At 42.0% G+C, this 27,663-nt stretch overlaps 1 protein-coding gene across 2 annotated transcripts in view; it reads left to right on the forward strand.

The window, feature by feature from the left end:
* Positions 1 to 5,918: 5,918 nt before the first annotated feature.
* Positions 5,919 to 27,663, forward strand: part of GTF2F2 (general transcription factor IIF subunit 2) — a 90,042-nt gene continuing 68,297 nt past the window's right edge. Inside the window, exons 1-5 of one of the 2 annotated variants that reach the window (XM_075046176.1) lie at positions 5,924 to 6,144; positions 13,671 to 13,744; positions 14,215 to 14,233; positions 15,643 to 15,787; positions 23,870 to 23,908. In XM_075046176.1, the coding sequence (XP_074902277.1) occupies positions 6,079 to 6,144; positions 13,671 to 13,744; positions 14,215 to 14,233; positions 15,643 to 15,787; positions 23,870 to 23,908 (343 nt within the window). In that variant the 5' untranslated portion in view covers positions 5,924 to 6,078. Of the gene's footprint in view, positions 6,145 to 13,670; positions 13,745 to 14,214; positions 14,234 to 15,642; positions 15,788 to 23,869; positions 23,909 to 27,663 lie in introns of both variants that reach the window. The other variant, XM_075046177.1, reaches the window with a different exon arrangement.

Raw genomic sequence — 27,663 nt, forward strand, 5'->3', positions numbered from 1 at the left:
CATACTGCCTAGCTTCTACTGAAATGGGAGCTCTGCCGTGAACTTGATGGTTGTGCACTGACAGAACAGCTTGGGGTGAACAAGTCTGTTATTAATGTATTGCTCAAAGGCAGTCTGAAAACACAACGGCTGCAACATATATTTTGGCCTTAAAAAGGCACACTGAGAATCCTTTGCTGCCAGAGGAACTAGACATGCAGCTTGATGGCCCATGCTCTGTTTGAGGAATAAGCTACAGAGGTTTTCTTTTCTCTTATTCCAAAATCAATGACCATGCTCTGCCCAGATGTTTTTTGCCCCTTTGCAGATTATTTCCTCTCTTTTTCCAGGTTACATAGACCATCTGCAGTGCAGGTAAGAGAATGATGCATGACAGTTGAAGATGGCAAAGGTTTGCTGTCTGCTTGCCCTGGCAGTTCAAGTGTTAATGGTAGTTTTGAGATTTATTTCTTGCACGCTTGTGAAGCCATGGATTCTTTGCTGGCTGAAAAATCAGATATTCAGGCTATAGGAGAGACCCTCGCTGGCCAGCGGAGCTCTGCTGATGCTGTGCAGTACTTGTAACGGAGTAGGACAAGCAGCTCTGTAACAATCTCACTCCACCAGTTTTCCTCTTCCAAAATGAGTGCCCTGCTCACCTTCATTTGTTAATGAGGAGGCTGGCTGACAGGAATGAATGAAGTCAGAGCATTAGCTATTGGTGGAATAGTCTCCTTCCTGGCTCAATGCTCCCAAGTGAAAGTCAGCTTCTGCAGGAGCTTCCCTTTGTGCCCGGCAGAAATCTCATCTCTAGCTCCTGACCCAAAGGTTTTGACCCTATGGAGGTGTATGATACACAGCTGAACTCAGGGAGCATCCAGGTGTGGGCAGCACTCAGCTCCTCCAGCACATGGAAATGCTAGAAAACAGACTGGGGGGGTCACCCCATCCACAGAGAAGAGGAGAGGTGAAACCAGGTTTCTGGGGCATCACCGTTTCCCAGTGAAATACTTTCTGGAAACCTGGGAACCGAGAGATGAGGAAACATCCCAAACCTACCAGGAATCGCTTGCAAATGCCAAGGGCTCCCATCAAATGTGAAGTGTGACTCAGGGAGGTGGTGCTCCTGCAACCTGCTCAGCACCGGCAGCCAGAAAAGGAGTAGGGTGCTCCAGCCGTCCCCGAGGACACCCACTGTGAGGAGGAGTGAGAAATCACCAAAACGAGGTCTTCTATCCGCATGAATCTAACTGAATGCTTTAGTCTTAGATAGCCAAGCCTCTGGGCTGCGAGATGGCCAAGCTGCATCTGGCCAGAGGAAGGAGGTCGTGGCCTCTGGATTTTAGAGCTGCCCGGCTCTCGGGCCAGCCAGGTGGCCAGCACGACCTGGGCAGCCTCGTGGCCTCTCCCAAACTCTTCCTACCCCTCCGTGTCCCCAGCCACACGAGCATCGTGATGGGATGCGGGCTTGCTGGCTGTGCCCCAATGCCTTTCACGAGAAGGGGAGCCTGTGGCCCAGTGGCATGGTTTTTCCTGCAGGGAGAGCCCACGGTTGGACCCCTGTGACACATCTGGAGTCCCAGAGCAGCAAAGTCACAGCAGCAGTTCAGGTAGGAAGGGGCTTTTGTGCATTTAATGTGATTTCACAGGACCAGAGCCAGGAGCTGCAGTCCCTCTCCTCCTCGCCTTGTGCCAGATACACACTTCTCCTCCTCATCAACCATGTGGAAAGTATTAAAGACAGGGGGTCTGCAAACTCATTGCTGGCAGAGCAGTGAAAAGGAGCCAGAGGTGGCTGTGACTGTTTTTCCATCACTCAAAGCAATGATCTTCTTCTCTGTTGTCATGCACCTGGAGTAGGGAAATTTTGTTCTTGTTAAAATTCCATGCAAGCACTCTGCTTTGCTTATAAACTGAAACACAGGTTGGGATCCACCTGCTTCATATAATTCAGTGCTTGCAGTTTAGTGTGATTATAGCTGATTTGTCTGATCTAGTGTATGAAAACTGTTTGTCATCTGCTGTTTTACCCAATGTGGAAGGTTTGGGGACAATAGAGCAATATAGATCTCTGTGTTGTATTAGCTCATAACACACTAATAATCATGTGCTCTATTTTATTTCCTTTCTACAAAGCCTGCTTCACTTCCCCAGCAGTCTCCCTGCACCAGGAAAAATACAGAAAAAATGTAGTTTTCATCAAAACCTCCAAGGTTTCTAAAACAATGTTATCCCATGACTTCTTCTCGCCAGGCAGGCAATAAGAACTATGTTGAATCATCTTGCAGCTAAAATCCGTAAGGCTGGGGCAAAGGAATCCTGACATCTTCAAGAGCTGTCTTGTGGGGGTTCCTCAGTTTGGTGCTATTAGGGGGGCTCAGGAGAAGAAAGCACGTGGCCTCCAGGCTCACTGCCCAGCTCTCTGCCTGCACGTCTAAGTCCCCTTCTCTCCAGTGGAAACCAGTGAGTCACGAAGCAGTGACCAGCACATGCGTGAGTGCTGTCCCTGGGGAGATGTTCACACCGTGCCAGGAGCTGAAGACCTTTCCCAGGTGCCACGCTTTAGTGCTACCCAAAAATAAAGCAGGTTTTCCCCATAGAGGATACAGCTGAGTGGTTCGAGCACTCTCAAGTGCAATTCACTTTGCCAGTAGGTCTTTTTCCCCTAAAAACTCCATTTGATAGCCAAGAAGTGTTTTCAGTGAAACTTGTCCAATGGTGTCCATCATTGACCTCTTGGCTGAGACCACTACCAGCTCCCAGGAGCACAATCTCCCCTCATCCTCAATGGGCTTTGAGGGAAGCACGTGAGTTCCCGATGGCAAAAATCCCATCAGCTTCAACAGGTCAGCAATCAGGCCTTTTGCATCTTCTGCTGCGCTGGTTTTCAGCCAGCACCGTGAGGCTGCAGCGATTAGCCCGTTCCTAAAACCGGTGAAGAGAAACCACGTGCAGCTGCCGACAACACTGCAGCCTCTTCATCTCACCTAGTTGGATGGGGTGGGGGGAAAAGAGGGAAAGGTTGTGCAAGTCTGAATTTGGCCACCCATCTCCTCAGACACAACATCTGCTTCTGTGCAAGCAAGAAGAAAATGGGTGACTAACGCACAGCTCTGCTGTTCAGCAGCTGGCCCCCGGATCCTCCTCCGTGGCGCTAAATGTGTCCCTGGCAAACAGAAGGTTGAGATTTTAAATGAGGAATTAATGAAAATGAGCTCTTTTCCAGCTTGTTGTCCCTTTAAATTCAGTTTCCATGGAAACGGGTCTGGAGAGGCTGCCTGGAGGGAGCCAGGAGAGATCTCTGCCTGGCCGCCTTCCCCTCCTGGTTGCCAGCTGAGCCATCCCAATTGCCAGGCTTTTACAGAGGTTTTTGCTATTGTCATTTACACCTGGAATAGGAGTGATGGCTCCTCGTGGGTTCCTTCTCTCAGGTGTCCCAAGGTGTCACCTGCAGCTGGGCTGCTTGCAAGCAGAGCTCCTCTCCGTCCATCGCCTGTCCGGCAGAGTGCCGGCTCCTCCGAACGCGCCGTGATGCTGCCTCGCTGAAAACATCACTCCTGTTAGAAACACCCATTCCACCGCTTTTTCCTTTTTTAAAAGCGGTGGCGGGTGTGATCTGAGCACACAGACTGAGCTGGGAGCGGTGGCAGAGGGACAACTTTGTCATTAATTCAATGTTTATCCCAGGGGAAAATTTGAGATCCCACCTGGAGTACCGTGTCCAGCTCTGGGGTCCTCAGCACAGGACAGACATGGACCTGTTGGAGCGGGTCCAGAGGAGGGACAGGAAAATGGTCAGAGGGCTGGAGCACCTCTGTATGGAGAAAGGCTGAGAGAATTGGGGTTGTTCAGCCTGGAGAAGAGAAGGCTCTGGGGAGACCTTATAGCAGCCCCCCAGTACCTAAAGGGGGACTACAAGAAAGCTGGAGAGGGACTTTTTACAAGGGCATGTAGTGACAGGACAAGGGGTAATGGCTTTAAACTGAAAGAGGGTAGATTTACATTAGATGTAAGGAAGAAGTTCTTCTCTGTGAGGGTGGCGAGGCACTGGCACAGGTTGCCCAGAGAGGCTGTGGCTGCCCCATCCCTGGCAGTGTTCAAGGGCAGGTTGGATGGGGCTTGGAGCAACCTGGTCTAGTGGAAGGTGTCCCTGCCCATGGCAGGGGGTTTGGAACTAGATGATCTTTGAAGGTCCCTTCCAACCCAACCCATTCTGTGACCTTGTGATTCTAGGAAGATCATATCACTGAGCCCCTCATTTCTGCCAGGCCCATCACCAAGTTGTTTTATAGCAGGGTGAGGAACAGCACGTATCCTGAAAAATTGGCTGCGGTTGAGGGGGCAGTGATTGTTGGAGTTATGCTGGAGGACCACGCTGGGTAGAGAGAGGGAGGTGGGATACGGCTGCATCCGTACCTTCTTGGATATCCAGCCGTGCCTCTGGGTTTCACTTAGAGGCAATTCACTGGCTTATTCTCAGAGAGACCCCAGGAACAAACTCTCCTATGTACAGCACAGAGAATCAGTGGAGTAGGACCCAAAAGCACACTAAAGCGGTGGTGTTTGTCTGTGTAGATCCACCCTTTTTCCAGGTGAACAAAACCTAAGGGTCTTAGACCTATAATGTTTGGGGGTAGCACAGTCCCAGGAATGGTGGCCGGTTTTACCACTGTTGAGATGCATCTGCTTCCATTTTTGTTAACATTTGAGGAGATGCCTCCACTGTGTCTGTGAAAGGTTGTCTCAATGAAATCTGAATTTTTAGTGGAAGCTGATTAACAGTGTAAGCTTCACCCACCCTCCCAGCTGAGTTCTGCAGGCAAGTACGATTCCAATGTAAAAACAAAAGTCATTTTTAAATGTAATTAATCCTAATCAGAATAGTTCAGTGTTAGCTGTTGTTGCTTCAGATATGCATAAAAGCATTGCCCTCCTTGGTTACCTAGATGCTTGCCTATAATTAGAACGACAGACTATCATATCCGAGATGTAATACTGAGATCATTTTCTGCAAACCAGATAAGCAATGTCTTGCATATTGTACCAGAAATATTCTCTGCTTGCTGCTGGTGCAGTCTCAGAAGGAGTATGACCTTCACTGCTGTGCAGCCAGACTTCAAGGAGGATGTAAACCTGTACTGGGGAGAATTCAGAGAGCAACGGAGGTCTAGAAAATACGACCTATGAGGCAGATTCGAATAAACTGGGGTTGTTTAGTGTAAGTGGAGACAAACCACAGGCATACACCTCAGTGAAGGGATAAAGTAAAACTGCAGAAAAGGAAGTAATAAGATGCTTTCCGTGTTCACAATGGATAGAAGAGAAATAATGAGTTTAAACTGCAAGAAGGGAAACAGACTAGATGTTAGGAAAACTTCCCTAGCGATAAGGACAGAGTCATAAAACAGGGACTTGGAGAGGTTATCTAAGCCCGATACCCCGTCTCAAAGCAGAGCTGGCAGACGCTTGCTCTCTCCTGACTTAAGACATTTTCAGCACCTGAGACGCCATCCCATCGTCGGACAGCCCGTTCCAACGCTTCACCATGAGGTAACTCTGCGGAAAGCTAAGCCTAATTCTTCACTTTTTATCACGGTCAGCGATTCACCTGCTCTTTTTCCCCTCACTTTTTGTGACGTTTGGGCGCACTGTGATGCTTTGACCCCTTTCCCTGGAGCTGCTCCCCAGACGCCATTTCCCGCCCACGCTGCTGAGCGCTGTCATGGCGGCGCCTCCTCTCCCCAGGCGGCTCCTCCAGGTTCTCTAGATCATTTTGCCCGCTGCTGCCGTCCTCCAGCACGCCGGCCCAACCCTTCCCCTACAGGGACAGAATAACTTTTTTGTGGCCGCCATGTCGAGGCCCTCCCCTGCCCGCTGCCCCGCCGGGGCGGGGACTCGAACCCGCGTCCTTCCCTCAGCGCCGGCCCGCCATCCGGCCGCTCTCCGCCAACGGAGGAGGTTTGTCCACCGCGGGCCACCGTCTCCCGGCGGCGCGGTGCGCTGCCGTACGGGTCCGGGCGGGTACAGCGGCCGGGGGAGCAGGAAGAGCGGCCCGGTGTTCCCCAACCCGCTCGGCCCGTCCTCCGCTTCGGCCCCGCCATGAGCGAGAAGGGCGAGCTGGACCTCACCGGGGCCAAACAGAACACGGGCATGTGGCTGGTGAAGGTGAGAAAGCCGCCGGTGCTGGTCCCCGGGACCGGCCTGTGGCGGCCGGGCCTTCCCTCCCGTCCCCGCTCCGCCGTGCCCGGGGTGGCGGTGGCGGGTCCCGGGGTAGAGGCCGGGCGGTAGCGCGGAGCGGGGCCGTGCCTGAGGCGTTGGGGAAGGGGAGCAGGCCCGCGGCGGGGCTTGGCCGGTGCCCGCGGGCAGCCGGTGTCCCCGTTTCCCTTCTCGTGGGTGCGGGGTGGGTGGGCGAGCAACGACGTGTGGCGTTTGCCCGGCTAGCTGCTGGGGTAAATGATACACGGGAGGGGAAATTGGGCTACCTGGGAGCTGCCCTCGGCTTGACGGGCGCGGTAGCGTGGCTTTTATTTTCCCGAAACTCTGCGAGTTGGAGAAAGTTTGAGTGCTCCCAAATTCATGTCCTGGTAAAAAAAAAAAAAAAACCAACAAACAAAACCACCAAACCTCCCCCCCCAAACAAAACCAAGGAAAATAAACGCCCATGTCTTGTCACTACAGCTCAGCTTGGTGCTAGAGAAGCACAGCTGTGGTGAAGGCGCTATGAAAAGATGTAAAGATCGTCAAGTCGAACCCAGGCACCTGCCTGGTGCAAGGCCACGCTCACATCTGCTGCTGCGAACTCGGTTGCCACTGCCTGCGTCTCAAATCTGTTCTGTGAAGGGTCTTTTATCAAGATAGCTTGGCTGCTTCTGCTGACAACAGCAAGCATGGGCTCAGGAAAGAGGAGACTCACAGCCAGTGGGGGAATATGTGACCTGCCCCCCTTCTAGTCCCCTGTGGATGTGTCCCTGTTTTTCTAGACCTCTATTTGTTCTGTCTGGGGAGAAACAGCAGCCTCCTCCTCTTCCTCCTTTAGGGACGGAGGGAATAGGCTCAGAACATCAACTTGAAGGAACTTGTGGGGATGGGGTTCTGCGTGGTGAGGGGATGTGATACTGTGATACTTCAGCTAGCAAAACATCTTATTGTGGCCCCTATGATCTTATTGTAGCCCCTGTGATCTTACTGTGGCCCTTGAAAATGGTGGGGAATTTCAGACTTGCTTTGCTGTGCAGAATTTCTGGTGGTGGGTAGGTCACTGCATCTGGCTTCCTCTTTCGTACTGACACCCAAATGTCTGGTTTCATGAAACCGTAACGAATGCTGTGTAGTGCTCTAATTGTAATAGCTTATCCAGGACAGTAAAAGCGAAAGCTAACAACAGAAAGCTGCAGGAGTATATCATGATATGCTGAGTGACAGGATGATAAAGTAGCAGATGAAATTCAGCGTTGAAAAATTAATCTGACATGCAGATATCCTAATTACACGGCGATTGGGTCTCTGCTGGTTGTTGTCATTCAGGAGGAGGTTCAGGTTTTCAGTAGATGTAGATAACTCTATAAGAATGTCACGTCAAATGAGCAGATTCAACATTGGGCATAAATACGAAAGATACAGAGAACAAAAGAGAAAATATTGTTGTGCCATCATATTGCCTGTATCCTGAATACCGTGTGTAGTTCTGGTCTCATCCTCCCCATCGTGGCAGGTATACAGTGGACCCAGAAACAGGACAGATGAGAGCACCAGGGATGATCTGGGGAACAAGGAATGGTGGCTGTGGAGGGAACTCCTAAATACATTGTTACCTTTCAGGCTGGCAAGATGTTTGATTAGGAAATCATCTAGAGGTCTGAAGTAATGAGTAATGTCACAGGTGGATAAGGAAGAAGTGAATAGGCAAAGGTGAATAGGGAAGAGCCAGTTTGACACAAGAATTAGGGGTGTGTCATTAATTCATCTGATGGGGCTCGGAGCAAACAAAGCAGGTACTGTTTTGCACAATACATAGTTAAATTTTGGAACTTGTTGTCAATGTCAAAACTTTGCAGAAGCTCAAAAAGCCATTAGACAAATTCAGGCAAGAAAATTGGATTGAGAGATTAAAAATTAACATGCTTCCATACCCCAAGACTGCTGACCAAAAGATCCTAGAAATTAGAAGAGCATGCTGGGGAAATACCTTTTCTTCTTATGTTCTCCTGTTCTTCCTGAAGTATCCACTGTTGGCTGCATTTGGAGACAGGACACTGAACTTGCTCTGATACAATTCGATATTTCTTGAAGCAAGTCATGAATTTTCGGGCACATCTATGCTTACAGTTGATGCCACTCTGTGAGCACAGAGTGCTGCCTGGTTTAATGAGAAAATCGGAGTAAAAGGAATGCTTAGTCTTCCAACTAAATGTTAATGTAATCCTTCATGCATGTGGTCTGAACTTATAATTTGTCTGTCTTCCTGTATAATGATAATTAAAAAAAATAGTACAAAGTTGCTAACATTGATAGACCATAGCAAGGGATGTGCAGAATTTTATCCTTTGAATTCCTTTGGACTTGAACTTGGAAACAACTGTCCTTGTTACTAAGACCTTCAATGCTCAGAGGCATGACAGTGTGTAGCACCTTTACTTTTTATCTTCACTAGCTAGGATAACGAGGCTGAATTTATCCTTCCTTTGAGGGAGAGAGCCATCAGTTCTGCTGGAATAAAAAACCTGGCTTATTTAATTTCCCTTTAGCATGTATTATGCTAGCACAGGAAGTATTCTAGAGAGACTACTTAACAGGCAATAAAAAAGGTAGTGATGAGTATTTTAGGAGCATGAGCAGTAAGAGGAGGTACCAGAAATCAAGTGAGTCACTTTAGTACAAACCCAACCCAGAAAGCAACTGGAATAATTTTTCCTGTGTTTTCAGTGAAAGCTAAGATAGGGAAATATTATAAGAAGTATTCGTTATGTACTTGTGGTAAAGTGAAGCCCATTTAGTGTTAGCAGTTAGATTTGTTAATTTCTTGTTCCCTGGGTGGTTGTTTGTTTTTACTTAATCTGCTGCGTTGATCTATATTTAGAAAGAGGATATCTTTACATAATGTCTTTTTTGTATGTTCAAAGGAAAATGAAAACATAGAGCCTGACATCAGCCTTATTCAGTTTCTGATGTATGTACTGCATATGGATTGCTATATAGAGAAGAGCTAATTTAATTTCATACAGAAGATTGGAAGTAGTTTATTACAGATAGGAGCTGCTTGTGTGTTTTGTTCTAAAGGCAGATAGGAAGCTGTGAATAAGCTGAAAGATGCGTGGAGCAGGGGCCCTTGTGTTGTACACTACCTGCAGGTTCCTCATGTGCTGGAGCCCGGGTGTTTGTGTGATGTGAGTAGCAGGAAGAAAACAGCAGTGTGAAGAGGTCTTGAAGTGATGCTACTTAGTACGTCAGATTTCTTCTCATGATTAAATTGTATGGGTTTTTTGGAGAGAAGAGTGCTCTTACCTACAAATCCCAGAATAAAGGCCACTTGTCTTAAAAATGTTCAGTAACCTTTCGGTATGGCAGGTACTCTGTCCACAAGTCAATCTTTCTGTGGGTATGTATTTTTCAAAATCCTGCTGTGGGATCTTCGAAAATTCTTTCTGCTCTGTAAAAGTAGGTTGCTTTTGTTTTCTGTATGTTCTTTCAAGGAGTATAAGAGTTTGAAAACTGACTGTTCTCCGTAAGTTAAACTTTTATTATGCTCAAGTTAAAGGAAGTGGCAAATTAAGATGTCTACAGTGTGTAAGACTTTATTTAATCTTTCCTGTGATTGCTTATGCCATTAGCATGGAGCTACAGAGTTTAGCATGTGGTTTTGAGAGTACCATCCGGTTTTAACTAAAGTATCTGTGTATAGCTAGAAGTAATGCTTTGATCACAGGCCTTCATAACCCTTTTTTTTTCCTCTGCATAGCCCTTGAGTGTGGATAGGCCAACAGAAAGATGATTAATTGCACTCTGAGACTGTTTCCCATGCAGCTGAAAGAAGTATGATTGATCTGCAACCTCTTAATCTGAATAAATTCCCTGTCTGATGATATTATACAGCAAGTCAGTGATTTTAACAGCATGAGAGTCCTTCACTCCTTGTCCACTCATACTGAATGTATGTCTACCTTATTACCTGGCAATGTAAATTAGATACAGATTAGGTGCGAGCACATAATAATACTTCTATTGAGTCAGCTGGGGCATGTCATAGCATTTATCTTGGCTTTAGAAAGAGAATTATATCTGATCTGGCATGAAATCCTCTGTAGAAAATTACCCCTTTGAAGACTGTGGAAAAAATATATATCAATAGATTGTGCCAATTCATGGCTTTCTGTTATGCATTTGTGGCATTTTTGACCCCATGTTAGGACTTCATGAAAACCTGGACTGACGTTTAGTTTGGCTGAGCAGTTGGAGGACATCTGGATTTTCTAGCTATTTCACAGTACTTCATGGGGTGCTGTGAGACTAAAGGAAAGTGCTAAGCACCAGTACCAAGAGGTTTGCGGGGTTTTTTGTAAGAACAGGTTGCTGTTTGTCAGCAGGTTCCTGGAACAGGCTCTTCGCCTCCTCAGCTGTGCAGTGAAACTTGGCTTAGTTTTATTCTATGCAAGACAAAATCAGACTACAAAGTGCCTCTTTGCTGCTTGAAACAGAAAATGCCACGTGCATAGCTTAGTACGTTTCTCACTGGCTGTGTCTCACACCATTTTACTATGTGGGCACAGATGTTTTCAGTAGCTGTGGACTGTGTGAGCCAGAATAAACTTTGCTGTACCAGTAAAGAACATTGCTGCAAAATTAAAGAATGTAGAATTGTCCTGATGTGTCATGAACACATGAAGAAAAAAGATATAAAATTCCTGTATCAGAATACTTCTTTAGTACATGGTGTTGGAAAAGTAAATGATTATTCCTTTAGGAAGTCACTGTTTTGCTAGACACTGAGACTACTGGAGGTCTTTAAGATTATGTTCTCCCGGTGACTGCTGCATCCTTATTAGAAAGAAAGGGGTTTCTAGGAAGTAGTAGCTTTTATTAGACTGGTTTCAGCTATTTGCTTTTGAAAAAAATCTGTAATTTCCATATCACTTGAACATCTTACAGTTAGTTTTAAATAGTCAGATATGAGATTGTCCTTATTGCCTCACCTCTGTATTCCACCTCTTGATGTGCCGCAGTACTTCTACATCTAATAGCTTGTGTGTAGGGGGCCAAGTGCTCCAATCTCACGTTTGTCGTACTAATGTGTCATGTTCAGTCTTTATAAAAAGCCGTAATAGAAAAGACAGTTGTTAATTCCTGAATGGTGGGGAAAAAAGCTGCAAATCCATGTGATCTGCAAAACATTGCACTCTGCGCTTATAACTGATTGAGTTGGCTTCTTGCAAGGAAAGGTCGACCTGACTAGAACTGATGCCATGCGGTGGAGCAGGGAAGGTAGAGAAGTTCCTCGTTGCCCTGGGGCTAAACTGAGCAGCTTGAAGTGCCTCACCAAGGCTGGGTGCATGGACATACTGGCTGAGCTGGGAGCTCATCTCTGGGGCAGGGCAGTGGCAGCCACCAGCGCAGGTCACCTTTTGAAGTCCTGAGGAACTGTGCACTCAGACAACTGTTCAGATTTATAGGTGTTCATCAGCGATAGCATCATATATCAAAAGAAACACTTAACCTTTTGATTTCACAGAATAGATGTTTGTCATCTTTAAGCTTGCCTGGCCTTTAAGGAGAACCAGAGTAACTCTGCTGAGTGCTGAACACATTCTCCTGGCATTACTATCTCCAGAAAAAGGAAGTGCTGTTGCTGCTGCATACAGGTGTGTGTGCATCGTCACATCTGGGACACATCTGGGACTCCGAGGAGCCTGGCCCTGCGGCAGCAGCAAGGTGTTGAGGCTGGCTGTGGAAGTGCCAGCTATTGGGGTCGTTTACCTGGCAGTAGCTAGCTGGTACTTTTTTTGGCCAGGGAGTGGAGAGGCAGCCTGTGATTTCAGCTTATACTACATTGATGGGAAAAGGGGAAAAACAGGTCCACTTGGAAAGCCAGCTTCCAGCTTGTTGGTTGGTTACATAGGCACCTTTACTGCCCATCATGAGCACAGGTCACCCAATGCTGCAGATACCAAACCCTTTGAAACCGAAGGAATTTGTGTGTAGGTGAGTCAGCATCACTGGAGCAGCTTTTATTCCTTGGATGTATCTGGTTAAGCAGGGCTGCTTGTTCCTGTCCCTGCACTGACCTCTGCTTTGTGCAGCCGTTCGGAGAAATGGGTTGGGGAGCTGGTTTGGTTCTTCTAAATACCCGCTAAATACAAAATCAGCACAGCTAAAACGTAAAATTCCCCCACACCTCCCAGCCAGATCAGTCTGCTCTTTCTATATACTGACCAGCTGCACAAAGACTTTTCCCAGTACAGTGGAGGGGTGGGAATGAGTGATGGGAGGCAGATCTGCCTAGGGTAGTTCTGCTGTTGGACATCTGGTGGGAGTAAGGCTGCAGTTTGCTGCCTAATGTGTCTGAGGTTCCCAAACTCTAAGCCTTCCCTTCACAGCACTTGTTTGGTCTCTGAGTTGTAATTACCTAACTTCTCATCATTGTGGTTGTTTGGTTGTTTTGTTTTGTTTTTTTTCCCAGAGAGTTGATAATTTCAAATAAATATTTAAAAATATAGTTTTACCTGATAAAATTACTGGGACTCATTAGCTTAAGAATATGATGCTGATGCTTTTTTTGCTTTTCATGATTGCATAGTAGTATTTGAGATTCAAGCTATTATTGCTACATTATTGTCTTTGCTCTACCTAACAGAATATATATATATAACAACTTGAGAAGTGGGCCCATGTGAAATTCATGAGGTTCAACAAGGCCAAGTGCAGGGTCCTGCCGCTGGGTCAGGGCAACCCCCAGTATCAACACAGGCTGGGGGATGAGGGGATTGAGAGCAGCCCTGCCGAGAAGGACTTGGGGGTACCGGGGGATGAAAAGCCGGGCACGAGCCGCCCGTGTCCTGGGCTGCATCCCCAGCAGCGTGGGCAGCAGGTCGAGGGAGGGGATTCTGCCCCTCTGCCTCCATCGGGTGAGAGCCCACCTGCGGTCCTGCGTCCAGCTCTGGGGTCCTCAGCGCGGGACAGACGGGGACCTGTTGGAGCGGGTCCGGAGGAGGGACACGAAAACAATCAGAGGGATGGAACACGTCAGCTACAAAGACAGGCTGAGAGAGTCGGGTTGGTTCAGCCTGGAGAAGAGAAGGCTCCGGGGAGACCTTATAGCAGCCTCCCAGTACCTAAAGGAGGCTTATAAGAAAGAAGGGAACAGGCTTTTTAGTGGTATGATGAGGGTGCTGAGTCACTGGCACAGGTTATCCAGAGAAGCAGATGCCCCATCCCTGGAAACATTCAAGGTCAGGTTGGACGGGGCTCTGAGCAACCTGATCGAGTTGAAGATGTCCCTGTTCACTGCAGGGGGATTGCATTAGATGACCTTTAAAGGTCCATTCCGACCCAACCCATTCTATGATTCTATATTGTCTACTATATTTAGCTCATACTGTATTCTGAAGTGGTCAGGGTAAAGCATTTAAATTATATACACATACACAATTTATATAGAATTTTAAAATCTGCTTTTCTTGAAATCTGTCTTCTTTTCTTAGGTCCCCAAATACTTGTCACAACAGTGGAGTAAAGCTTCAGGAAGAGGTGAAGTGGGAAAACTAAGGATTGCCAAGTAAGCCGTTACTGTACCTTTATTGGTTGCAGTTCTTAGAAGTTATCTGCAGTAAAATAGATTATGTTGCACCTCTTATAATACATAATCCTATTTCTTGCAAACACTGTGCATATTTCTCCAATACCTGAATGGTACTTGCTTGTATAGTGATATGAATATAAATTATATGGAATTATACTGGGGAGTGGCTGTATCCCTTTACATGATGTTTGATTTCTTAAACTCAAGAAATATGCACATCTAACTGGAGAATGTTCTTTAACCTATATGTGCTATCTTGCTGCTTCTGTTCTCACCTGGTGGCTTTTCCCATTTATTCTTGGGCATCAGCATAACAAAAAAATTTGAGCAGCTCAGGAGTGAAGATGAGTAACAAAACTAGAATTTGAATTTGCTTTTTTATGAGGAAAGCTAAACTTGTGCAATTAGATTATGGAAACTAAAACATTAAATATTTTCTTTTGCAGAAATCAAGGAAGAACAGAAGTAAGTAATTACTAAATACAAAGGCTGTGAATGTGTTATGTTTTGAATTCTAAAAATTGTTTAGAACATGCTGGTTTCTAATGTCACCTATTTTTTGTTACACCTGTAATGAAGCATTGTACCACAGAATCAGGAGGAGAGAATTCTGTTCGTAGCTCTGCCCATAGATTTACTGGGGGACTTTCATCAGGTCTCCTTGTTCCCTAAGTTTGTTTACCCATCTGTAAGCAGCAATCGTAGTAGCGATCTTCTCTCCAAACATTTTGAGATGTGTTAGTGCAAAAGGCTGTCTGAGAGCTAAGGAGGGTGATGATAAAGCAAAAGAAGGTGGAGATGGAGGGTTGCAACTTCAGAATGTATTCTGTCTTATATTTGGAATTTGGTCCTACTAAATATAAAGCAACTTGAAGGTTTTTCTGCATGCAAAGGTAACTGCTTTTATTAGCAGCCTTAGTGAATGATAGTAACTTCCTATATCTTTTACAGGAGGTAAGGGAAGTTGTGTTAGTTAGAATTACTTCAACTACCACGTAGGTCTGTCACTGAATTGGAAGAAACTGTGGACAAAAAGATTGCAGGGAAGCAAGCTGCATTTGACATTTGATCACCTGGCCAAACTCCCTTTAGAATAAGTAAAGAGAGTTCTACTGGAGGTTTGGATGTTTGATTGGACTCTTCTAGGCTGGAATACGAGCCAACATTCCTAATTTTGTGAGCCCCACACCAAAATCTTTATATTGATGAGAGCCACAAAGCTCATTTTGCAGTCCATGAGAACGGGTGGCTTCCCGGGGCCCCTGTTGCTTCATGGCAGAATGAGGCCAAGCAGGACCTACAGGAAAAGCATGCAGTGCCAGTCTTAAATATCCCTATTCTGGTTTCTTGCTGTGTCCTGTGGCTAGGGATTTTGGTTACCCAGTCTCTCCAGTACCTCCTCAGCTCCTGTACTGGGCATGCAATGTAAACATAGCAAAGGAGCCATATTTGAACCTCTCCTGGGCTGCATGCAATTCAGGAGTCTCCGGACTAATAACACTTGTTGTAGTACATTAGCACTTTTTCTGGGACTCAGCTGGCTGTGTGAAACGTTTTAAAGCACTCATACTGAACAATGTCTGAAAACCTATTATGCCTTATGTTTTAATAAGTAAAATCAAATTGTTCTCTGACTTAGGGAGAAGTAATTTACAATTTTTTAAAAGATGAATAGATTTTATTAAGTACATGAAAGCTTTGAATTCTGTATTTCAACAAGAGATCAATATAGTAAGACTCTTAGCCCACTCTTTATGTTTTTGAAATGAAAATGTGTTATACTACTTGTGTTTTCTCTCTTTTTGTTTCCCCATAACTCATAAAGCTGTGTAATTGAGTCTGTTTAGTAACACTGTGGTAATTGTGACTGTTAGGTGTCATTTACTTTGAATGAAGAGCTTGCAAGCATCAATGATATTGGAGGAAAACCTGCTTCAGTCAGTGCACCAAGGGAACATCCATTTCTTTTGCAAAGTGTGGGAGGACAGACCTTAACAGTGTTCACAGAAAGTTCAGTAGGTAAGTTAGAATTAAAGTTACTCTTACTATTCCAGTATACGTGATTTCAATAAACTGAATGCTGTAAAGACCAGAAGACTCAGAAGTCAGATTTTGGCGCTGTTTTGTTGTTATCTGCGTACATAACGCCATTGTACTTTTTCTGTGTCTATCTCTTTCCTTCATATGATTGAGCAACTAATTTAAGTTCTCCTTATAGGGTTATCATGTACATTTCAGCTGTGGGTCTGCTGAAGAGAACAGAGCGAGCGTGGAGTGCAGTACATTGTGTATTCCCCTTTAGGGTTTGCACTGGAAAAAATGTTTTTTTGTGTTCCCATGTACTTTTGGGATTGACTAATATTATTTTTTTCTCCTTGAATAGGTCTCTGCTGTGAATATAGTTTTATAAGAATGCTGATTGTTCCTCTGTCCAGTTGAACAAATCCATTTTAGCAATAAATACTTCTGTTCACTACATTTTCTTGAAGTATATATATGGTTTCAAAGTGCATTAAAGCTTAATAAGGTCATAATACCAAACAGTACAGCAGTAAGGTTATAATTTTTCTCACTGCATTTCAGCTGTTTGGCCTGCCTTAAATTCAGCTCAGTAGCTGTATAAGCAATTAGGATATTCCAGATCATATGTCCTAAATTGCATGTTAGACTTAAGGGGCATGGTAGTGTTATACTGTACAATAAATTCAGCAGACTACCTTGCATGTAACTCCCATGTGCTGTAAGGTTTTCTACTGAAATTACATGGTCATGTTCTGGATATTAGAAAGAGAAGGAAGGTGTCTGCAGAGCATACCTCATTGTCTGCAGAAGGTATCTTAGTTTCAGGCACTTAGGTTTTGGTGTCCCCAGAAGACAAATAATAGTAATATTTTTTGATACCTCTGCCTTCTTTGGGGCAGAAAACTACAGTGGTCACACCAGCTTCTGATTTTTTGATGCTCATTGGCGAGTAATTGCTGTGATGGCAGTGTGATGCTTTATCAAATAAATGAGGGACGGAGAATTGTAACTCATGGGACAGAGTTAGAATACTTAGTAAGTTTGAGCACCTCCTTTTTAAAATCTCTCTCAAAGATTTAATGGCTGAGCATTGAGATACTAAGGTACAAGTAGCTTGGCTGTCTCAGTAATGTTTAGAAATACAAGCTCTTATGCTACAACTCAGGCACTTTTAATTTGTTATCCCTTTCCCTGAGACTAATGTAATTGTGTTATTGGTTTTTCACTTTAAAAAAAATAAATCTGTATTTTCATGTGTGTGACTTGCAACACTTTAAAAATACTGGGTTTTATAATTCATAGATTACAAATGTGGAAAGAGATAGGGAGCAAGTTTTCAAGAGCATTGCAAGCTTTTTAGTAGTACCTCATCCTTTTTTGTATCTCTGTGCCCCAACCTCAGAATGCTTGACAAAAGAGAGAGATTTCGGGTGTGAAGATGTGTTTAGAGTATACGTTCAGTGACTTTTGCATGTTTGCTGCAAATTCCATGGGATTTTGCTTCCCAAGACAAAATTTGATACAAAATATTGCTTCAGAAATCTCTAACGGTAACTTAAGCTGCAGTGAGTGCAGATGCTTAACTTGAATGTGGAGTATTTGTCATCAGTTAGAATGAAAGTCATTAGAATGTGGTAGCTAGAAGATGCCCATTTATTTCTGTTTTACCATCTGTAATACCAGTGTCTTGAAACCTTTAGGTACTTCGAATCTGTCCAATTTTTATTGAATAGATTAAAAATTTTGCATTTCTCAGCAACTAGAAAATGTTATTCAAAGACCATGGATCTATTGAGTAGAAATTATTATATTAATTAGGAGTAAAGGGTAGTTAGTGAAATGAGAAATGTTTGGACTGAAGCACTGAATAAGCATAGACCCTGTCAAAATTGTTTTTGCTTGAGATTAACAAGCATAACATGCAGTTGGTGAGTTTTCATGAAACTCGCTTAAATGCAAAATGGCTAAAACGTGTTGCTGTTGTGTTAAAGCTGGCGTTGGCAGTACAATCAAAAATAAACTTTCATGTGCTTTTCTTGCATGACTTTTTTCAGTTGTAAAGATGAATGTGACACAAATATTCCAAATTCCAGTCAACATTTCTTACAGACACCACGTTCCTGCAGCCACACTCTTGTGTTTAAATGTATATTGCCAATATGTTTTGAGCTTCACGGCCAATTTCAACAAATTTCCTGGTGAATTATGGCTAGTGTAAAAACAGGTGTCTGAAGAGTGGAATGAAACTATGGATATCCCAACTGAAAGAAAGGCTGCTACCCTATTTGATGCCAGAAAGTCCACATGGAAAAAACCACTGTAATTATATCATCCATGGAAAAAGACTTAATAAAAACTTACACATCTTTGCAGATCAGTCAATCCGCAGTAAGAGACAGTCATAGGAAATCGAAATTCATTCATTCGTATGTTCACAGACCAGTATTTGTCTTCAAATTATAATTAGAATATTTTTGTGAAAAGCATTGGTGATGTTCCTTTCTCTTTTGCGAAGTGCACCATGTAACAGAAGCAGTATGCCGATTGGAACCGTGGGCCAAAGATTAAGCTGGTATGGAACTGCAGATGGCATTGCTAGTGTTACATCTGGAAGGATGCGTTTGAGGAATTATGCAAATGAAATATGGATAAAAAACGTGCTTCATGCACTATTGCTCTCAGTCAATACCCTTCTTGAGGACTGAACTTACCTAAATTGGATCAAATGGCATAAACCAGTTGGATATTTTTTGTAAAGGGTGGGTTTTGTTTGGTTCTGGGTTGGGTTGGGTTTTTTCCCTTATTTTCCATTAAAAGCCCCAAGATCTATTTTATGTGCTGCCTTCTAATACTGGGATCCTTATGTTGTAGTGACCATCTTTTTGACGGTCTTTCAGAAGATGAATGAGGGATGACAAAGCTGCCTCTGAAATATTTGGTAATCTTGGAAGATGCTGCAGGGAGTTTACATATTCTGGATAATTCAGCACTTCACATTGACTTGTCAGGTCACTTAGAGCAAGCAAAAGAGATTAAATTTGACAAGTAATTTAATATTTTCTGGATGATGTAATTTCTAGATTTCTGGATGGTTTTTCTGTGGGTTTGGCTTTGTTTTGTCTTAACTGAACTTGCTTCTAATACCTGTTGTAGTTGGAAGAAATCCTTTAGTTCTTGCATTGTAAACCTCTGCATCTCTGGTGGTCCTCTATTAGTTAATGGGCAGCAGTAGGGTTTTCTGAGGTGCCATTTGTTATGGCCAAAGTCTAATGAATTGCAGTTTCTTGGTCTTCTGCAGTGTGTGCACTAGATCTGAGCTAATATAAAGCTGGATAAAGTGGATCCCATCCCAGATACTGTTAAAAATCTGTTCTATGCTGGTTTTCACACAGGGTGCACTTTCTGTTTAGACTAACTCTGGGGTTTCTCCTGTTCCTTTTCTTTTCCGATTTCTGTATTTTGAAATAGCTGCAATGATTAATACAGAGTAGTGCAATGCACTCCGAAAGTAGTAGCTGCAAAATACCTCCCTGCTTCCTTTGCAAGGCTGTTTGCACATGTGAGACGTGGTGTTGTCTTCATTGCTGGGCAAATCACTAAGACCTGCGGTGGTGTTCCTGAACATCAGTTTAGCAAAGCTGGCGGGAAGTGTGGCTTCTGTGATGACTGCAGAGGCATCCAAAGCACAGTTGTCTCTTGCTGTCTAGGTCTTGCTGTCTAGGCTGGTTTCAGTATTATTTCTGCATTAAATATGAACTACATTCTGTTCCATAAAGATCACCATATGTACATCAACAGTTGCTATGCAACAATGCTATTTGTGCTTCCAGTCATTTTATCTTGTCTTTGTCATCAGCTATCATAGCTGTAATTTTTTGGGCAGGAGGAAAGGAGAGCATTTTGCATATATTTCAATGTGTTGTATTGAACAAAATGAATTTTTCTTATGCGTGTATAGCTGAGAACTATCTAGGGGCAAGTCATGGGTTTGATATAGGGTGTGTTTGGTTAAAATTGTTTTTTTCTGAGCTTCCTACTGGCAGACACCCTGGCATAAGGAAATGCTATAATTTGACAGTTTCTTTCTTGGTTGAAGGAATGGGAACATGCTTTTGTTAAACATTTAACAGCAAACTCTTCTGATTGTGATTATAAATTAATTTCCTTACTGCTTTAATTGCCTGTTGCTTCATTCTTCTGCCAGCAGGTAGTTTAGGATTGCTGGCTCTAAATAAAAAATGCAGCTATGTTATAGATAATGATAAAAGTTTCTTACTCAGCTAGTTCTTGGAAAAATGTGCTACTAATGTGACTTGGGAAAACACAGACCTTGGCAGGCAATTGCATCCCTAACTGTAAAGGACTGATGGGTGGAGAGGAAGGTTTTACACTGTAGGCACAAATAAAGTATAAGATATTTCTGTAAAGTTGGGTGAGATGACTCATTTTATTGAAATTTTGAATATATCTTCACAACTCCCCCTTCACAAGTGGGATTGCCTTAATGCCTATTTTAGTGACTTTAAATTCCTTCATGCTTGTTCCATCTTACTGAAAGTAAAAAGTGTTTAGAGAATTCCATTGACAGAATGACTACCAGACCTTTGTTTCTGAGCAGCATTCATGCATGGATTGTTTTACTGCTTCATGCTTCACAGAAGGTTGCTGGCTCTTAACATTGCGTTCTTCTCCAGTTTTCTGAGTCTTCTCTTCTTTCAGAATCTCAATTAATGAAATTAATTTTTTTTTGTATTCCTGTTCAATAATACACATAACTCTGCCTATATACTTTTAGAAGAGCTCCTTTATTCGCACACCCCTTGAATATTCTCCCCTTGTTTTGGGTTGGTTTTTTTTTTCCTTTATACAGCTTCTCATATATGAAAGGACCTTTTCTGAGTTTGTACATGAATCGTGCCTATATAACTTACAATGCGTGATTGTATTCCAGTGAAAATGAATATTCAGAGGTTTGTATTCTGTATTTTGTATATTTGTATTTTGAAAAATCAGATATATCCAGCCATTTAAAGAAATGTGAAGGGAAGAAACACTAACAAAAATCCTGGAAAGATGTTTCTTTCTTTCATTAAAGCAGTTACTGCTATAATTACATTTAATTATTTCCAGTAAAATATGTAGTGCTCAGAATCTTGATGCCTTGTGACACTGCTTCTAATCGTATTAGATGAATGTTTGACTTTTCCAATTTTTCATCAAACTCTTATTTAGGAAATAAACTCCCTCCCTCATCATTCTGCTGTCTTAGGTCTGCCTGCTGAGGAGTTTTGACATATACCTGACTACTTTAACAGTACTTTCCAATTGTTCAGGCTGTCATTCAACCACACATTCCAGTCTCCAAAACGCTTTGGGGTCTTACTTAATGCCTCTTTGTTCCTTTATGTACTTCAGTCTTTTATGGACTGTTAGCAGAAGAGGAAAACCTATCAGCAGCCTCATGATCAAAAGAAATAGAAGCAACAGCAGCCTTTCAGATCTCTGACATTTATGCAAATTTCCAAATATTTGTGAGGATCATAAAGAAGATGCAACCCATCATCAGAAAAGCAGAATATGTGACTCAAGCTACTCTAATTACAGACAGCATTTTGATGGGTCGAGATTTTGTATGTATTATGGTGACACACAGTCCATTTAGAAAACAACCGCGACTGCTTATATCATCTCTCTTCTCCATCTCTAAAAAATGGGAATTATATTTATTTACTTAGTTGATATGAATGTTGTGAGGATTAACAAATTACTGTAAAGTGGGTTTAGCTGGCTGGCAGGGGTAAGCCCCTAATTTTCTTTTCATTTTTTTTAATTGATACTATAGACTGTTAATTCCTATACAATTTTAAACAATCAAGGATATAATGCACAAAATATATAGTATATTAGAATGGACTCAGTGTGATGGGAATAGAACTGGCTCTCTGCCTACTTCATTGGCTTAAATTTTCTTTGTTTTTTTCAGTCTCACTGATGTATGTGTAAAAAACCAACCCCACCCAACCTCCCTGCCAAAAAAAACCCCAACAAAAAAACAACAACAAAAACCCAACCAACCAACCCCAACCTGTTGACATTTATCTGTGAATCTCACATGTTGTGGAGGAGGCTGAGCAGCTGTAGTCTGCATTGGTAAAATATTTTGAGTAGACATAGTACAACTTCTTTTACCTTCTTGATATTAGTACTGAGAAGAATTTCAAAGCAGAGACTTGTGACCTAATCATGAAAAATGCAAATTGTCTAATGATGAGAAAAAAGACCACTACTTTTTGCAGGGCTTGAATTTTGTCTCTTTTTCTGTCTTTGCTGTTGAGGGCAGATACTGTTGATACATACAAGCAAATACACACACACTGCCCCTGTAGACATGATACATATTTATTGTTGTTTGAATCAGAGATGTTATTAACAATTTTGAAGTGTGATGTCTTATGTGGTAGTTTGGGCTAGGTAGCTAGTCTTTCGTTGAAACGGAGTTAAAAAGAAACAGCTTTAAATCCAGCTGCTTCTTACATCTCAGTCCAGGCAGGCATTGATATCTTGCTATGTTTGCACATTGTTCATTACGTCCTCTTTGCTTCTTGTGTGTGTACCGGATGTTTCCATAATTAAGTTACAATTGAATTAGGGTATTGGTTGGGTGATAACATTATGCTGTAAATATGCTAAATACACACAAAGAATAATGTTGATGAGAAGATACATGTTTTTCTGCAAACACGCTGTCCTGCATGTATATCTGAAAGTTGGCAGGGATCTTAACTTGCTTTGTGAATACTCATGGGTGGGAAGAGGCCATGTAATGATGTTTTCTCATTAGAGAAAGCATGTGCCTTCAGCTTCAAAGACTAACAACAGCCACCGGTGAAGAAAGAAGGGTCTGTGAGATAGTCTTTTTCCCATTTGCATTAGTCCTCCAGCTGTCAGCCATCTCAATGAGAAAACAGGGCCATCAGCCATGAAAGCCAGCAAGAATCAGTGGCAAGAAAAAGGTTTTGTAAGATATTTCATGTTTTCATTTCTGTTAATACCCAGCCTGTATTCTCCAACTTAGAGCAGTAATTTACTCTTGCCTGTAAGTAAATGGTCTGTAATGATAGCTGTGACATGTCTGAGTTGAAAGCTAAGGACAAGTATATTTTACCATTTTAAACTGTATTTCAGATAAGTGAAAATGTTCTTTTTATTCTCTACCTTAGAAGAAGTGTAAAAAGGAGAAATACAGGAGGAGCAGTCAAATTTCAGGTTGACAAATGTATGTAGGGGTTTAATTTCATGGGACTTGGTAAGTGTTAGAACTCAGTTTACCAAAATACATCCGCCGGCTGCCATTTCTTGAAACATGGGATTGGAATTTCATGCAGAAAGCTGTTTCTGAATCTGACTCTGACATTCACCCGAGTGATAATTTTTTGGCAAGTCACTTTGCAACACTTGTGTCTAGGTTTTTCCTTCATACATCGATTCTCTGCTCTGTGGAACAGGAGTCGTTTCTGATTATGTGTATTTTTTGTACCTAACAAGTTGGGCTATAGTACCATTTGAGGGCCAATGATCAGACAGGGAAAAGTTGAAGAAATAAATTCTTGCGTGATCTGTAGAAATGGTAGAGAAGAGGTTGATCAAGTTAAAAAATTTACCTAATGCTAGTTAAGAGCATTCTTTTGCAGAACCTTGATTGTATTTTTTTTTAATATACAAAGATAACATTTATTTGTCTAGAGTGACCAGTGAGGTAAATGGATACTATTCATTGCTTAAGCGTAATCCTACTACTGATTTTGTATAAATGTGTAACTTCATTCTTGCAGAACTCTGTTGGAGGTGTAATGGAGTTCTCTCATATAAGTTGTGAGTTTGGGCGCTAAAGGAGAATTTGTTGTTGTTGCTCCCAGTGGCAAATTTTTCTTCAGAAAGTAAATTTATAGACATTAATCAAACCCAGTGATTATGATTTTTATCATTCTGTGCTTTACAACCCACTCTTTAGATGTAATTTCAAATAATCAACACAGAAACATTACGTTTCCTTTTTTGTTCGTTTGTTTTTTTTTCCAGAAAGCCAACCAGAAGAAAAATCTGAAAGCAGCAGTGCTGGTGAGTATGGACACTTTCTTTGAAACACTTAAGAAATTACTTATGACTGCAGCTTTTAAGTTTTCTTTTCAAAAATTGTAGATTAAAAAAAAAAAAGTCTTTTTTTGTTGTATTTCTAGGGTAGAATATAATAAAGTTAAAAAAATTACTTCATAAACTGATTATCTGCTGCGACCAAAAGCTTAAATTCTTATCATTTTTTATTAAAATGAAGGGGAATAAAATGTTGAGGGAGAGCTTTAGAATTGTGATGTTATTTTAGAAATTCTTTTTTATTTCTCAGTTCTTTTTTTTTTTATTAGGTTCATTGTCTGTATTTTTTAATTAGAATTCTTTCCTCTTTTGATTGGAAAGTTTGTAGCAAATTTCCAAATCTTTTGTTACTTGATTTTAATTGCATAGACTAAGCAGTCAGAAAAATAGTGTTCTAGTATTGTACTTTATTTAGTTTTCTAATGAAAGCAAATTTCTTATGAAATATTTATAAATTCTTTGGAAAGAGTCAGAAATGGTTAGTTCGCTGATATTACCTACCAGTTACGTATTAGTCAGTCCAACGACATCTTAAGCACAGTTAAAAATTCTAAGGGTGCTTCTCAAACTGCAATGGCTATAATAAAAGTGGGTTTTTTACACAGTTCAGAGTAGTAAATAAAAGTATTGCCCTTCGATTAGTATTTTTTTGTGAAATGGGCAACATGCTTATATTGGGCAGGATATTTCCCAGCAGCTCGAGCAGAGCTCTCTTGAGGTGGTGTGTTCCCAGCCTGCTCCCTTTTCTTCTACTAAATCCTTTGGGCTTACATTACTGAAATTCCCAGATAGGTACACAACAGCATGAGAATGTTAAAGTGCCAAGTAGTGTTTAATAAAATTCCCCTTTTCTGCTTTTATTAAAGAGGTGTTTCAAAAATATCATTAACATACTAGCGCAAATAAGCGCCCATGTTAGCAAGAACCTGTGAACCTGGGAAACTAGACACAGCTAATACAAAATATATAGACAAATCTCGGTTTTGTTAGTAGAAGGATTACCTCTGATGCACACAGATTAAATAGTACTAGGACTGGGCTGGCACTGGTGAGTGGTAATGGCAGAGATAGCAGATGGACTGGAAAGAGCCTTATGCCCCTGCCTTTCTTAAAAAGCAATTCCTAAGACTAATGCTAGTGGGTTTTCAAAATGTCTTCTTGAAAGTAATTTTTTGGACACTTTAACATGAAGATGTCTTGTTTTTTCTAATATTTGACTTTTGTTTGAATTGTGTTTCAACATCAAGTGTTGTCAACAGTGTATACTTTGTGTCTGGCTAGGAGTAGGGTTTGGGTTTTTTTTGTAGGAGGGAATTCTTTGTAATATTGAGATGCTTTTTATTACACTGGTTTAAGCATGTCAAAAGGCTAGTGTTAGAAATGTTATACTCTGTAGACTTGTACTGAATCCAAGGTGTGTTTTATAGCTTGCAATTTTTCTCCGTTAGTTGTTAAAACCTGCTCACTGATGATATGTTTATTGTGGTGTGGTTTTTGAGATTAGTATTTTATACCACTTGAAAACTGAGACTCACTGCTGTGGGATGTCATATGTAAAGCAGATCTTGGGAGTTTAACTGCTAAAATGAATCAGAATTTTGATACATTGCATTTTTCTGATGTTCTTTAGTTGTAGGGGTGCACCCTTTATTTTCCTTGGCTTTTGGGTTTTTTATTCTGTTTCAGTTTGTGTTTGAATGATTGGATTGTCTGCTTTTCACTCTTGGTGTCTCCTCCTGGTTCTGCAAATATTGTGTAAGATGGCCACGTGTTTAGTTGTTTGTATTTTGCTTTGGTCAGAAGAATGAGCTATTGTATGCTGTGGGCAGTTCAAATACGCTGACAAGATGAGTGCTAAACCCATTTGATGGAATCAAGCTGGTTGTGGATTCAGTTTCTGAGCGATGGTAGTTGCTTACACTGGGGTCTTTAAAGGAGGACTCTCAACCATCAGTTGCACTTATTTGCTTATTCACTTTTTTTCTCGAAATCATTGTGGAACTCAGATGACCTTTTCCAAACTACCTCTCAAGTAATTCAGGTTATCGAGTGCTCCATTTTGCCAATCTACTTTATCTTGGCCTACAATAAGTACTTTTGAGCGAAAGATGATGTCTTTTATGTATTTATGTAGCATTTTAGCATAACAAGACCCTAATGACTGCTTTTGGGAGTTACTGTAATAAAAATATGTAAGGTTTATTTGTAGTTAGAAAGTAAATAAAGGAGGTAAATGAGATAAATAACATTCAAAAATCCTTTGATTTACATCCTTAAAAAGTTCCCCCACGTTTTTACATTGGGAGGGTACTGTCAATCCAGAATTTCTTGTCATAAATCATTAGTATTATATATGACATTTTTAATCACATTTATTGTTTGAATGGTTGTAAACTACTTACCAAAAGGCGAGATAGTACCAGCGTTGCTGCTCTACTTGATACTGTTTGGAGAAAGACAACGTGATACTGAGTCAGACCAAAGATCATCTAGCTGGTATCCTGTCCTAAGTGGTAGTCAATAGCAGATGCCTTGAGAAGAGGATAAGAGCAACTCAGAAGCATAGTGATACCTCCCCAAAATACTTCTTCCAGCCTTTAATGATTCACAGCTCAAGAGATCTAGAGCTGGGGTGATGGTGTTTTAACAGGCCCTCATGGATTTTCCTTCTATGAAGTATCCTTGTTGGCTGAGCCCATGCAAACCTTTAGTATCCATAGTTATCTTGAATGATGCTATGGTTATAGTCAAAATATTCAGGAATCAAGACATACCTGAAACAAGTTTACCTAATCTTAATTTGAGCTCCTTTTGCATATTATCATTTTAGATCACTTTTTCTGTACAGAAATCATATTTGATTACTGCTTGTGATAAATACTGCTTGGCGATTCAACCAGTGTTGTTGAGTGCCTGAAGGCTTTGTGTTAAATGTGAGTGTAGCAGATTGCACACTCAGCTAAAGGAAAAGAGAAATGAGAATTGGCTTTGCTTGTTCCTATATGGTGATGAGCAAGTGATTTAAACTCAAATATATGTATGTGGCTCCTGTTTGCTGATGGCTTTGCTTGTACCTGCCTGTAAGTGCTGTCGGTGATGACAGAAGCTATGAAAACCAAGCATTTGTGCCATTTAAAGTGTGACCTGCTCCCCACCTTCCCCCCTGCCCCAATAAAAATACCCAGAAGCTGCACCCTGAGCCTGTGTAGTCTGTTGAGAATGATATGGTAAAGAAATGCATTCTCATGTGAGAGCAAATGTAATTTGGTACTGTCTTTGTGGAAGGGAGTTAAATGGAAGTCGCATGGGCAGCGATTGATTATAATGTTGCCTAAGCTTTGAGAATGTAGTTTTGAAAGCATAATATTGCTTTTGGGGGGGTGGGGGGATATATCAACTCTGTACACAAACTGCAGATGCACCTTTTTCTTCAAGAATGTGTACATCAGGGAGTGTTATGTGCAACCTACTGGTTGAAATTCCTGAACCTTCTTCAAGCCAATTGAAATCCTGTTGTACCTAAATTTCAGCTCTTAAAGTCTTTGATGTAAGTTTATAGCAAATAGCAGCCTTCAGTACTTAACGTGCTTAAGGACAAGGTGTTAGTCATCTCTTTTCCCTAAACCTGCCAGTGAGTAGTAAAAGTGCCTTCTAAGTGAAGGGAAAGGCACCATTGGCACCGTTTCTGATTTGACTCTGGTTAAAAGGAGTAAATTATCTGA

The sequence above is a fragment of the Buteo buteo genome, chromosome 14 (genome assembly GCF_964188355.1).
Source record: "Buteo buteo chromosome 14, bButBut1.hap1.1, whole genome shotgun sequence".
NCBI classification, from domain to species: Eukaryota; Metazoa; Chordata; class Aves; order Accipitriformes; family Accipitridae; genus Buteo; species Buteo buteo.